Below are 15177 nucleotides of genomic sequence, written 5' to 3'. Positions count from 1 at the left end.
GAAAATAGATTTATTCATTTTCTCTTGGCTGGGGTTTACAAGAAATAGCTGTCTCTTGTTAAAATTAGACCTCCAACCTGGCAGAAAAATTGGAACAATTTTCTGGCTTTTGATTAAGTCATTTCTATTACTGCTTCTTCCACACCATTTAATCCATGATAGCTTGTCTGTTCAACTCACTAAAATAATTTCTACATACATCATTGGAACCAGTCATGCTGCAAATCATAAACATTTCTATGTTGCTGCTCTTTCTGACATAATGCTTGACCCTAAAAAGGCTGCTGATTATAAAAGTGAATGACGTGCTAAAGCCAAACAGAGAGGTACACTGGGGCTGCAAGGTTAAGACTTGCATTACAGAACAATAGAAGAATGGAGTAGAGACTGAGTTAGCATCACACTTGAGATAAAAGTGACTGGCTTGTCAATGAAGGTGATATATTTGATGTATTATAAAAGGGTTACATAAGTACATGTTTCCGTACTTTTATGAGATCATTTTACTCTCTGGCTATTATTAGAAGAGCTTATGGAAATAAGGATGCACTACTTTCATTTTGATTCGTACATGTAGGTGCTATAAATCAGTGGAAGCTCTATGGACCCATCCAAGACAAGGATATATGCCACAATTTACATCAGCCACAAAGGACTGTAAAGCACAATATAATTCTTTCGTATTAAAAATAACTATGAAAAAAGAGCCCGGAATAAACTCCACCTTTGACTGTGTCATTTTGTATTGTAGGACTTCATTATTAAGATAGAATTGGAAAAAGCAGAAAATGGAAGCCTAGGATTTGCACTGGTCGGCGGCAGAAATGGCAGGGCTATCCTAATAAAAGCCATCAGCCCAGACAGTATTGCACATCTAGATGGGAGGCTTCAAGTTGGTGACATCTTACTTAAGGTAGGGTTTGCTCTTCGTCATTTTGGTGGTGCACTCTCATATATATATATAAAGATGCAAAGAGAGGGAGATCAAGGAAGTTACTAATGCAGAAGGGAGAGAGGACTCGTGAGTTACAGGGAAGATGTATAAAATGCGCTCAGTGCTGGGATAGGTGTTAAAAAAAGCTTTTTGTTAAATAAATCTGGAATTACTTATCGTGTATTTTTCAGGTAAATGAGACTTTAGTGTCTGGTCTACCACGCCAAACAGTTATAGATATACTGCGCAAGGCTCAAGGCACTGTTCAGCTCACTGTCTGCCGAAGCGTAGCTTCACGTTGGGCTTACTCAAGCAACCAGAGAAATAGTATACCTTCCCCTTCAAACACAAACATAGGGCCTGGTAAGCAGCTATATCTATTAAGTATATATTAAAAGTGGGATTATGTGATGTCTGGTGAAAAATTGAATAACTTTACCAATAACTTTGCTGTTACTCCCAATTCATAGCCATACACACAAAAAAGTTCTTTCAGCTCTGGATAAGCTCTCCAAAACATAAGAACACAGGGAATGATGCTAAAGACCCTCAGATATGTTTAAACTCAGCTTATATTTATGATGGTTTCTGGTGTGTGCTGATTTTAGCCAGTTTTATGCAAATCAGTGGTAGATTTGTAGCTGGAGAGAAGGTGCTGTACGTCCTGAGCAGCTGAGGTTTCTGGGACAGCCAGACTGGGACTGTTAGAAGATACTGGAAAAGGTATGGTTATTCATAGCTATCTTGGTGAATATGAGGTAAATAAAGGGAGAGTATTATTTAAAACTTCCTATTTCTTTCCCAGCACTTTGGAATTGAATAGTCTACCAATATTATATTACTGGTGTCTCAAAGACTCTCTATGTGAGGATGACAGAACTGTGCTAAGCTCAGGTGTAAGATGAGGATGTTCACTGTCCCATCTCAGTTCTAGTTTGATTTTGAGGGTAAATGATGACAAAATGGGAAGGTCATCCAGATATAAAAAGGCTGATTAAAGTTTTAGCCATGTTAGTGGCTGTGGAAATATTCCCATTCACTTCGGTAAGAATAGGTTTTTCTCCAGTTCTTCAAATTCAAGGAACTAGCTCTGGAGATGTGCAATGGGGTCTCATGTGACATTTGTGTATTAGACTGCTACTGTGAAGTTTGAACTCTTTCCCTGGACTGGTAAAATACATTGGTATTACGTGAGAACTATCATCATAATAAATCTGTGACATTTGTCTATTTAGTGCTGTAAAGGAATGGGCTGAGTTAGAGAAGGTTATCAATTCTGTTGTAGGTTTTTTACAACTCCTACTGATAGTGGGTATACTTCAGTATCTTCTGGTCACCTGAGTTATTCTGATTTCTTCAGTGGTAATATATGGAATTTATGCTGTTTTTACTCCTATGAGAGCAACTAGAAAAAAGGATATTTTGTGCTAGTTTGGGGCAACATATCTCAAGTGCCTCTTCCAAAACCAAAGTCCTCTGGTGTGGGTGCTACTGAAGGAATGGATCTATATTTTAACACTTTAGGCATTTAAATTTCTTTTTCTGGTATTCAGATGACCACAGTGTTGAGAGAAGCCTAGAAGCTCAGTCTGTTTTCACTTTGAAGGAAGAATCCAACTGGATGTGCAGCAAGGTGAAGTCTGAATTGTACTTGTGGAAGTTATCAGGCAATGTAGTCATTTGTAAACAAAATGGGTTTGGTGCAATGCTGGCAAGAACCACATATTGTTAATGAAAAAGATTAACATGAACCAAGTGTGCTGCAGTCACCAGCACCTCTAATATTGGAATAAATCAGGGAATTCCACTGAGCTAAAGGTATATGATAAAAGCATACTACATATGCTAAGGAGAGGTGGTGAAGGAAGGTTGCATAAGCAAGTCTAGTTCTGGAAGTTTATAATATTGGAATAAATTATTTATTAAGTTTTCCATTCTTCCAATATTTTAAAAATATGCTTTGAAAGTTTGCTATTCATAAGTATCTGCTAATTCCAAGGCCCCAAATTTCTTCAGACATGGTTTTGGTTTTGAATCCTAGTAAGTCATGCAGAGATTATCTGCATTAAATTTTACAACATCTGCCATTTTTGAGTTTCACGACTATAAAACCTGTCTCCAGAAAATGTGATAAACGTAGTTTTTTTATCCTCCAGAGCAAAAAAACAAAGAAATAAACAACAACAAAAACCAAAACAAAACAACAACAACAAAAAAACCTTCCAAATCTTGCCTCATCCAATATAATCAAAGTATATTAAAAAAAGGGAGAAATCCTTGAACTGAATAAGCTAAGAAAATCTTGAATGGAATTTCAGAAAGCTTTGAGTACAGTGCTGGAATGGATGTTGGAAATACATTGTTAAAGATTGGTGAAATGTAATATGAAAACAAGGTCAGGTCTATGATATAATGAAGAAATATGCCAAGGAAATGATATTAATCAGACGTGTAAGATACTACTAAGGTTACAGGTCCCTTATTAGCCTGAGTTAGCAATGTATTGGTGCACACTTATGGTTTTAAGCTTGTAGTTAAGTCTGGTCTGCAAATGCCTAACCTTTATTTCACGCTAAACTTTTCTGCTGAGTTCACTCCATTAGCTCTCTTCTTAACCCTTTCCAGCCTGCCTTTAATGGTCTCCCATTAATAGAAACTATATTTTATAGGGCACAACTGTCACCTACTCCAAAGTTCTAGGGTTTGAAAGTGACAAACTACAAAATAAACCAACCAACCAACCAAACTAACAAAAACAACAAAAATACTTTTCCTTGGCAAAAATAAGACAAATACCCATATAGCATTCCCTAATTAGTATAGCCAGTAGTTGAAAAAACTGAGTAAGTTAATTCATGGTTAAATATAAGGCCATGAATTCCCCAATTCTTATGGGAAAATAGAAGCATAACTGTAAAAACTAAAAATAAATAAAAGGTAGGAGTGGCAGTCACTATCAAGATTCCGTGAGGCATCTGGTAGTTTATACTACATTATATGCCAGGGTGGTTTCTGAATGGAATATTAAACAGGAACAGAAGATGAAGAAATGTCACTCTGAATTAAAATGTATATAATTAACTGTCAAGTGCTGCAACTCAGAAGGAGCCACTTCCACATACTGAAGGAAGATGTTCTGTATCATTATCTAAGTGCAGGACCTAGTTATCATCCTCTAGGCCTGAAAAACAGCAACGAGTGCTATTGCTTCTATTCCATCTGGAGGCTGATTAAGGATCTGCCCTCTGTTAGCTGAGAGCTTTCTCAGTAGAGCAGATGCACTCTATTTCTAACATCTGGCCTCGTTGTGTCAGAGATTAAAAACAAAAAGGAAATTAGTACCAGAAATTACAGCTGAAACAGTGCTGCTTTCTGCTGCCAAGAGTTGGGAGGTGAAGAGTTGAGTGTGACTCACAACTATTTTGTCTGAGCTTTCTTTGTGAGATCAGAAATCTCATATTTTCGAAGTTCAGCTACTCAGGCTAGATTGTAGGAACTTCTGAACACTGCACTGTTATGAAGCTCACACATGCAACTGATGTAGCTTATTCATTTGAGTAGATACTGCAGTGCTAAGTCAAAGTTACGTATACTATTTTTCTGAAACTGGAAAGTATTTTAAATTTCCTTCTTGAATATAAAACATGTATTTATCATTTATCAGTTATGAGAAAAAATCTTGAATAGAGTAAACATATTCTTGATGTTTTTTTTTTTTGTGTGTGTGTGTTTTTTTTTTTTTTTGTACTGATTGATGTTTCTTTGTACTGATTTTTCAAAGCTATTTCTTGTCTTATAACTACAGGTTCCAGAAAGTACACACTGTTCCCTTCTGCAAGGTCAGATGGTTGGACAAGATTATCAGGGTATCATCAGTAACACTTCAGATCGGTAAGTCTCTCAAATATGCTAAAATTATTAAAATAATCAGCATCAATAATTTATTCTTATATTTCCAGATCTTCCGTATACTCATGTCCCAAATTATTTGGACACAGTTATATTGAAATGCAGCTCCATCTGTAATAAGAGTGGCTAAACAGCTTCCACACAGCTATTAGAATAGATTCAACAGAAATTTCTAGGTGTAACGGCAGCTCAAGCAGACAAGGCTAAGGCTGTACTGATACAGGTGTTTACTTCCAGACATTTTAGAATCAAGAGAATTTGAGGATGTTGCTCCTTAGAAAATATGTGGGTGTGCAGTACAGGAAGAGTAGAATTTTACCTCAAATGTACAGAACAGGAAATCAAAGAATAATGTAGCTTTGATACAAGATGGGCATTTTTGTTTATGACAAAGATACAGAATATATGAAATATAATTATTTTATTTATCATTTATAACCCATTAAGATTTAGAAAGTAATAAACATTTGAAACTTAAAAGCATTTAAAATGTAAAATTTTGGAAGACTAGTTGGCCTGTCTTTAAAGGACAAAATTCTTGAAAGAATCTTTGAGAGTATCTGCAAGTGAGAATATCCACGTGAATACAGGCTCAGTGCTACTTGCTATTATCTCACTACTAATATAATATTATCTTTCAGTATACCAGGTAATCAGATGTGATTATTATTGAATTATCTTGCAAGATGTGCGAATGTATCTATAGCTACAAAGTTATCACATATAAGGATAACATTTGTCTTTTTTTCTGGATGTTTTGGAAATGAACTAGCTTTCTGGCCCTTGTCCTTTAACCTGTATCTCTTTATTACCAGTATTTTCTGATAGTCCTATTTTATGCTTGCAAAATCTTTTTCTAACTTGAAAATACAGTGCCTGAAATGATCACTGATCTTTGCAAAGCTGCTACTTAAATTATTATCTTATTCCCCCTCTTAACAGTACCTTTTCCTTTTATTATATTATGTATTATGATTACACGTTATCCTATCCAATTAAAGGCTACAGTATGCTTAAGCCTACTCAAATAGTTAAATGGCAGATCTGCAGGGGGATGGAGTTAGCTATTACATGAATATTTAACTCATTCTGCACATATTATTGCTATATCCTGGATTGTAGATATATTATCTAGCTATAACATATTTAAGCACTCTAAAATTCTCTATTTTAGAATATTTTTAGAAACCTTGAAGTAAGCCTACCTATCTATGATTACCTAACAATTCAAGAAATGTCATTCATGAAAAACTCTCTGTAACAAACTTTATTTTCTGGCAGTTTTTTATACAGATCATCTGTCCCTGTTCGTCCAGACAAAATAATATCATTAATCCTTGTATTCATGTTCTTCAGAAGTCATTGTGATTCTTGAAAATAGTCACTCAAGAAAGTTAAAAGTAACTGAAAATAGATTAAAAACAAATTTTTTGCATGGTCCAGATGACCATAACTTCAGCCACTTCCATAAAACTGCTCAACTAATCTGTTTTACAGATCACAGAAATACGCAGGATATGAAGGCTGCAGAAGAGAAAGTCAGCAGTCTGAGTCAGACAGCTGGAACAATGAAGATGATGATATGTCCCACAGGACTTCCATTCTACCTAGAAGTAATCAGAAATGCTCTTATTTCTTTATTGCAATAGGCCAGCTACTCCACATAACTACAGTGAGATCAACACTACTCCCATGTACACAAGCTAAGAATTTCCCCTTTATGTCTTGAAGGCCAGATGACTCAGGTCACAATTTTTGCCTCTAATACATAGAAAAGCATCAAATCTTTAAATTCTATAGTTTTGCTACTTCAGACTATTTTTTTTTTTTCACCAAAAAAACCCTACTGCTTTTATTCTATGAAGGTAACAGAAGTTACTGATATGCCTCCTTTTTCAATTGCTGTAGTAGAATAGTGATATTTCTGGAGATTAAATGTTTATCTATCTTCTTAATTTAAGTTTTGTATCAGAAAGTATACTACAGAAAGTATAGCAAATTAGTAAAACTGATCCTTGGTTTTGGTAAATCAGAGGTACTTTGCATCTTGTTATGTATGGAAGGGGAGTGTGAGGTAAGATGAAGAGTGTGGCAGTACTAATTTTCAGGAAACTCCTGGAAACATGCTTTCCTGCGAAGATGTGGCTGAAGCCTCCTGTATCAATATAAACTACTGTTAAAGTCTATAATTCTGCAAGAATGTATTTAGAAATTGCAGAAAGCAAGAATTGTAAATAATTGATATGCTTCCAAACTCCGTGAAATATTTTGCTGGTTGTATCCATGATACTGACTGAGTCTTCTTTCTACTGTGAAGTAAGCCAAAAATACATTTTTACAGTTTACTTCCACAGTATAAACACTGAAGTGTACTCAAATTCTGCAGTCCCCTAGTTTTTAAATCCAAAACTTTATGCTATGTTCAACAATCATTAAAAACTTCTTTTTTTTCCTTTTGCTATGTGTAGGCAGAACCTTTGTTTCTGAAGATGAACTGACTCATTTAATTAACTTTAAATCCTCACCAACCAGAATACGTCCAAGGACTGGCATCAGACATTTTATTCAGGGCCTTAAGTCACGGATTGAAAATCAAGAGGTCTTGAAAGAGTTTATGGTAAAGTGTAATTCATTTTTAAGATCTTTAGCAAACTAAGAAAGTGACTTTTAGAAGCTTTCAACATCATTTATGGGAGATTCAGTTGTATTTTCACTGACTCCACTTTCTCAGAAGATTGTTCCAGCTAGGATAGGGCTTCTGCTCTGCTTTTTGAGTCATGTTGCAGTATTTGTATTTCCCTGTTTTCACACAGGCCATGCTTGCTTACAATATTTCCTGTCCAAAGATCTCACCCATGTGAAATTAAAAACAAGTAATACACAGAAATACAATACAAATCAGTTTAATGTAGATCAACTTCTTTCTATTGCCCCCTCAGCTCTGCTGAATAGGTGCGTAAGAACCCTTCTAGGCACTAGATTAAATCAAGAAATCCAAACACCTAGACAATGAAAGAAAAATGTTTTTCACAGTGCTTCAGTGATCCATGGAAATCGTTGCCACAAAATGCTATTGAGGTCAGGGACTTCGTGGAAGTAAAATAAAAATAAAAATAAAAATAATATGAATAGATAATAAAAACATACAATTACATCTAATGACATAAATTATGAAAAAATGTAAAATTATGAATGCATTTCAGTGTATGGAGCATTCAGTACTGGAGGTTATTAGCAAATTTCTAAAGATTATTTCATCAGTTCTTTAACGCAGTCCTGGAATTTTTGTTAAATAATGTACTCATCAATGAAATAGATTACTACCAGTTTTCCATAGTAATCAATGCTATCAGTTTCTTCAGCTTGCCTTCATATCCCACTTTCTGAGTAAAAAATCACATATATCCGTGTGTATAGGATTTGTTGACTTTCACCAAAAGCTCAAGGACATGTATACATTTCCACTAATTCAGTTCCATTACTGAGGTAGGCATAGCATGATATGAGCCAATTCATGCATTTGCTCACAAAGCAGAAAGATCTAACAGGAAAAGTATTGGTTACCAAAGTCAATGGATATTTTATTTGAGAAAAGCAATAGTAACTGATGAAGATCTTGAAAAACTATCGAATGTATTTCAGTCCATATTATACTACATAGTGGCCTAATGTGAAGGCCAAGCATTGCACAATGCAAATCAAAGAGGTAGAAGAATAAAGAATAGTGAAAGTAATTCAAAATCGCAAATGAAATTAATGAAATTAATTTTCACCTTCTTGCTTCCTGGCCAAACTGCATTATGTTACCCTAAATCTGCTATGAAATTCTTATGATTATGATTTCCACTTAATATCATTGATGTTCCCTGTATCCATCACTTTCTCCATAATTGAAATTCATAACTTTCTAACAGTGCTAAAGTTTATTCTCCAGTCACTTATGAATAATGATTATTTGGCCAAGACACTATTCCAAACATCTATTTTACAACAATATACAAAAGGGATCTGTAATTAAAGGTGCATAGGATATGGGTTGGAAATCTCATTTGAAATCTCCAGAAAATTTCTGCATAGTGAAGAAACTACTAAGCAATTTGAACTGTGACTAGAAGTTTAAGGAAAAATGTGCTGATTCTCTTCTTTAAGAAGTCTGTCTTGGGTCACAAATCAGTAAAAGTTCTTCATGAAGGATATGAAGCCTGAGTGACTGTTTCTTTTTGGTATAGGCTTTGGAACATGTGAAGCCAATAGATGACTGCAGAACCGGCAAAGCACCAGAAAACTGGGATAAAAACAGATATCAAGATATTCTGCCATGTAAGTATGCACACCAATAAGAAGATACAGCTATAATACTGGGATTAGGAGGGAAAGCCCACCACATTCTTTTGTCATAGAAAACTCTACTAGAAATGAATTTTGTTGAGATTTTTCCTAGTGTGTAAAGTTCACATAGGGTTGTTTGCTTTGTGCAGTAAGTAATTTCTAAGTATCATCCTCATCAAGGCAGGACTTGGTCTGGTAGGGAGGCAACTATCTTGGTGCTCCCTTCATTCTGTCATATACTGATATAGTACATTTCTGTAGACAAGTGCATCTTGGACTATACTAGTAGTTCTTTAAGTCTACAGCTTTTGACATAGCAGAATTCTGAAAAGCACAGTGGGAATCACAGAGATATGTAGTTCTTGAAAAGATACAAGATTACTTTAGAAATATTTGAAAATATAATAGCCAACTAGATATTTATATATATATATTTCAGTTGCTCAGCTCTTATCTGAGTCAGAATTCTGATTAGCAGTGATTAATGTTAGAGCAGCCCACCAAATGTGATCTAAAAAATAAAAGCATACTTTGTCTTTAGAGGCTGAGGTTCCCCATCTCCTAGATGCCAGAGGTGGCAGAACTCCATTTCAGATCTACCACTGCAATAGCAACTTTCTGTTTCTGTCCAGATGATAAGACACGAGTTCCCCTGGGAGAAAACAATGGCTACATTAACGCAAGTTATATCAGAATGAAAGTTGGAGAAGAGGAACACTTCTATATTGTAACTCAAGGGCCTCTGCCTTCTACTATGGCTGATTTCTGGCAGATGGTTTGGGAGAGTGAATCAGATCTGATTGCTATGATGACAAAAGAAGTGGAGCTAGGAAAAGTGAAAAGTCATCGATACTGGCCTGAACCTCCACATGACTCCATAGATCTGGCTAATTTTCATCTCAGGCTGGACAGTTACCAGATCCTGGAATACTTCATAATTAGAATAATAGAAATGATCAACAAGCAGGTAAGTTGAGTGTAATTAACATTTTCATATGTGAAGAAATTGATTGGATATCTTAAATGAATAAATACTGGCATTATTTGTTTCTTCTCTAACATCTGTTCACCATGTTCTTAGGAATGTCTGACAAACAGGAAATTAAGATAAATGAAATACTGCCTCATTGCTTGTTGCACAAAGAGTGGATCCAATATTATAAACATTTGGATAAGAATGTCCAATAATTAGTCTATTAATATTCACAGAGTTGCTGTGTTTTTTTGCAGAATTTCTTACTGTTCTTATCAAATCGGATCATAAAGACTGCCATTTATGTTCTGTAACCGTGGGTACAAGGAAGGATGAAAAGAAGTTGGTTTTCATCTTAAAATTTAGAAAGAATGATAATTTCTTTATTTCATGAGAAGACATGAAACTGCCAATCTAACAGGACATCTTTGAAGATACAATAAATTTAGAACCTAATTGTAACAACATTGAAACTGGGACAAGTCCATCAGTCTTGCCTCCCTATCAAATAAAACTTTGCCAAAATTTCTGCAGGACAAATTGGTTGATGGAATAATTAAAGAAAAATTAATTGTGCCAGACTAACTTGGTATCTGTTTCTGCTAGTAAAACTATTTATATGATGAAAAATCTCACCTCATGTTACCGTGTGAAAGATACGAAAGTGTCTGATAAGGGTCTGTCCAAAAGATGATGGGAAGATTGGCCATTGTAAGTGATTGCGCTCTTACCTGATTTTAATGAATTTTTTATTTTTGCTACATTTGTTTTGTACCAGTATCAAATTTCTATGGTAAATCACCAGTTTACTTCAGTAGAAATCACAGACATTAATTCAAATTATTCTAATAGCAAAAATCTAGATAGGTTTTTACATTCAGCTTATGGTCAATTGAAATCCATTGCCATGCTAACTGGGACTTCGGAAGGCTTCAGTCCTCAAAGTTCCTAGATTCTTTTGTTTTTAAGATTGTCAGTTGCATATAAATCATTTTTGCAGAACAATTATTGTTTGGACTTGGATCTTTACAACAGATGTTTTTACCAGCATGGAACAATTATATACCTTTTTTTCATGTAGTATTGACATAAGAAACAATAAGGAAAAAGAAAATATGATTTCCTGATTTATATATATTTATATTTATGTTTATATTTATATTTACATGTATTTGTTTGTTTTTTACTGAGTTTTATATAGCTATATTACTAATCTTTTGGTCAATACACACTTTTGTTTTCTTTTTTTCCAGACAGATGAGAGGCGAATTGTAAGTCATTTGCAGTTTACCACTTGGCCAGACCACAGTAGTGCCAAACTGTCTGAGCAGCTTGTAAAATTTATTTGTTATATGAGAAAAGCTCACAGGAGAGGACCTGTTGTTGCTCACTGCAGTGCTGGAATAGGAAGAAGTGGAGTTTTGCTTTGTGTTGAAATTCTTCTGAGCTATATAGAAAAAGATCTCTGTGTAAGTACCAAACAAACAATTGTTAAATCTTACAGTAAATATAAATGATATGGATGTTAACAAAATGTGTAGATATCTTAGAACACAGTTAATTCCTGGTAGAAATTAATCCTCACAAAATGGAATAAACCCAGCTTTGTTATTTAAAAAAACAGAAATAATAACCAAAATTATGTTATTTGTAAAAGAACTGAACCCCAGATTTCTCACCATGAAATATTTCCATTCTTTTTTATTATTATTATTATTATTTTTAATAGTTTCAACATTAACATAATAAAAACTGTTCTCTTCTAATAGTTCAACATCAAGCACATAGTGAGAGATTTGAGAGAACAGCGGTTTGGCATGATCCAGAGTAAGGTGAGTTCTCAGTATTCAAACTAGACTATGACTTCAAAAAGCTTCAAATTCTGCTACATATCCTTAAGCTTGGATCAATCTGGAGTTTAAAGCATAACTTTAGCCCCCTTGTGAGGAAAATAATAGCTTTCCAGGCAAGTGTGTCTTTATCTAAATTTGGAAGGTCTTAGTAACTGAAATTAAGAAAGAGAGGAAAAAGAAAGCCAACATCAAAGAGACCTCTAGTGTAGCTTTGAGTCACTTGAATTTCACAAATCAATATAGTACATATACAGGTCTCCTTTTCTCCTTTTGGCAAAAATAACAGAGGAATCACCAGCAATACACGCGAGTGACTTCCCTGCAAAAGCACAGCCTTCAGTTGAATTCTTGCAATTGTTAAGCTATCATTGCCCTTTCTACTGCTGAGCTAAACATACTCCCAGGGAGAGTTCACAGAGTACAAGACAAAATGAAGGTAACTCAACTTAGAACAAACAGGAGGTGGGATGAAAAACTAGACAAGACTAGGATAAGTTCTTCTCAGAGGCAAGTATTTAAGCACATGCTCCAATATACCTTAGATTGGGCAGATGGTTAAAATTAAGTAAGCAGATAATCTCCACTGACCTCAGTGAGACTTAAGCTCATGCTAACAGGTACTGCACTCAGTAAAAAAGAGCTCCTGAACTTTTATTAGTGAAGGAAAAATAAGATTGAGGATATCTTTAAATATACATATATTTATATACGTGTAACGAAGTTGCTGGTGTTACAAACAACATTACAGCCAGTCTATAATTATTTATCTAGTTTCTTTGTCAAATGTACTTGGTTGTTTCACACTGGTGTCTCTATGTGCAGGATCAGTATTTATTCTGTTATGAATTTGTGCTGCAAGTCCTTCAGAACCTTCAAGCAGCGGATTCCTATTGACTGCAACATGACTCTTCTCTGTAACCATCCTCCTCAGACTCCAGGGACCACTCAGCTATTGCTTTAAAGGAATGTCAAGTGTTATATTACATGCTCTAATAGATTACTCTGATTCCTAAACTGTTTAAAAACCTTGCTTAACATGCCCTGGGTAAGTCATTCAAATCTTCGCTCACAGTTCGGAGAAGGAGCCAGCCAGAACTGCAGCACTGCTGTTAAATTGTCATGGACAACTTGTATGTTCTGTGTAATAACATATTAACTGCTAGGAAAATATTTTTGAACTGTGAGAAGGAGGTAGCAACCTTCAGAATTAGCTGTCCACAGGGCAACTAAAAAATTTAAGACTCTGCTGGTGTTGGTGGAAGATTTGTTGTCTTCTATGTACAGCATTCTTGGCTTCTGGGCTGCAAATCAGTATTTGTATAGTAGACATGCTTTATATGGAAGGATTCAATTTGTTTGCCTTTTGTTGCTTGAACAGTGTAGAACCATTTCCAGTTATGACTCCAGCACAGGAATTTATACCACCATCACTAGACGTCTTAAAGCAAGAGATAGGCAGAAACATAGGATGCCTTTAAACCTTAGCTATTTATCTTAAAAGCAAGAAGAGAGTTCTAATTATTGGATGGCATATTCTTATTTTCTAGCAATATGAACAGCTGTAGATAGAGGCAGAATTATTCCATTCTGCATCCGCATAAAAAGGATGCAATATTAAATCAGACTGTGTGTGTATTGTGGCACACATACACATTTCATCTTCCACTGATGCTTTCTATTAATCTTTCACTCCACTGAATTATCTTGTCATTCTTAACTAGGATCTGAATCCATTTATGGGAAGACCCATTGGTTTCAGTAGGAGCTGAATGAGATCTTTAAATAAGAGTAAATAATTCTCTGTACAGTTCATTTCTCTTGTAAAAACTGTTTTTGTTATTGTGAGTTTGGATTGGAGCAAAAACATAGTGTTCAGGTTTGTAAGATTGTAGCTGTCTCTACAGTAATAATTCTGTTTCAGTTATCTAGATGGTGGTATATATCAAAGTGGTGTTACTAGGTATGTATTGGGAGAGTAGCTTCAAAACATAGGAAATGATAACAGCATTTATTTAACTGAACTGTACATATTTTTAAAAATTCCTTGATTTCAGAAAATATTAAGAGGCGTTTGAATATAAAACTGAGTAGAAATAAGACAATAAAATAGCTGTTTATTTTCATCATGAAAGAGAGGTTTATGGTTCACAAAGAATGAGGAATTAAATACAAATTAAAAGCATGACTTTTATAAAAGTCACTGTTGTACAATTATAATTAAGGCCCAGGGCCACTTTTTTTTTTTTTTTTTTTTTCTTTCTGCCCTCAGACGGTCTGCTGGAAGTCAGTAGAAGATATAAATATGATTTATGACATGAACCAGATCCTAATTTCACACATACTGACACAGATCCAGAGCAGCTTTAAACCAGTGGAGTAAACCTGGACCTATATTGGTATAAGTATAAACAGAATTCTATGTTTTGTCTTAAATTAATTGAATTTGAGCCTTCTAGGCTCCATACATACTAAGCTTACTTTCCTTATGTTGCACATAAAGGACTATTTGCACAATTTTGTCAAGCATCATCAGCCAAATTTTTACTCATAACGTTATTACCTCCATTTGCTATTTGGCCTTTAACTTTGATTTTAATTATTGTACATTTACTTCTATGCAAGATAACACTGCAACTAAATGCACAATTCACTTCTGTACCACAGCGACTTTAAAAACTTCTCAGTAAAAATATTCCTGTACTTTTTGCAAGGGTGTTTTTTCTGTGGTTTAGAACAAAGATTCTGGATTTTGAAGACAATCTTTGTGGCACTATTTGTTCCTCATTTGTGCATCGTCTTTGCAGCTGTTTGTCAGAAGCATTTCCTGTTTTACAGGGATATTAAAAGATTTCTGAAAACATTGAATTGCATTTCATTTTTTTTTTTTAATGAAAAAGCTATTTTAATATTAACTGCTAACCAGAAAGAACCCGTGGGAATAATAATATTTTGTTAATGAGGGTGTATATTTAAACTTCCTGTAAAGGCAGATTTTCTCATGATGGTCCCTCTTGTACGTTCCCCTAGAGGACAGAGACTACTGACCTGTCTTGTTTTCAGCTGAGACAGAGCTGATTTTTCCTTCATAGTGTCTGCCATGACATTATGTTTTGTCTTCAGGAGAAAAAAAAGGTTGATAAAACAGTGATGTTTTAGTTGCTGAGTAGCACTACACAGAA

General features: G+C 34.8%; 1 protein-coding gene across 2 annotated transcripts in view; it reads left to right on the top strand.

The window, feature by feature from the left end:
- FRMPD2 (FERM and PDZ domain containing 2) overlaps positions 1-14799 on the top strand; it is a 58419-nt gene extending 43620 nt beyond the window's left edge. The window contains exons 34-45 of one of the 2 annotated variants that reach the window (XM_090145164.1): positions 752-913; positions 1126-1297; positions 1488-1491; positions 2498-2567; positions 4740-4825; positions 6341-6456; positions 7312-7460; positions 9073-9163; positions 9805-10139; positions 11399-11614; positions 11915-11977; positions 12821-14799. In XM_090145164.1, coding sequence (XP_090001290.1) covers positions 752-913; positions 1126-1297; positions 1488-1491; positions 2498-2567; positions 4740-4825; positions 6341-6456; positions 7312-7460; positions 9073-9163; positions 9805-10139; positions 11399-11614; positions 11915-11977; positions 12821-12892 — 1536 coding nt within the window. In that variant the 3' untranslated portion in view covers positions 12893-14799. Of the gene's footprint in view, positions 1-751; positions 914-1125; positions 1298-1487; positions 1492-2487; positions 2568-4739; positions 4826-6340; positions 6457-7311; positions 7461-9072; positions 9164-9804; positions 10140-11398; positions 11615-11914; positions 11978-12820 lie in introns of both variants that reach the window. The other variant, XM_090145163.1, reaches the window with a different exon arrangement.
- Positions 14800-15177: the final 378 nt, after the last annotated feature.

Source organism: Phasianus colchicus, chromosome 8 (assembly GCF_987193195.1).
Source record: "Phasianus colchicus chromosome 8, bPhaCol1.hap1.1, whole genome shotgun sequence".
In the NCBI taxonomy this organism is placed as follows: domain Eukaryota; kingdom Metazoa; phylum Chordata; class Aves; order Galliformes; family Phasianidae; genus Phasianus; species Phasianus colchicus.
This window is presented reverse-complemented; position numbering and strand designations above follow the sequence as displayed.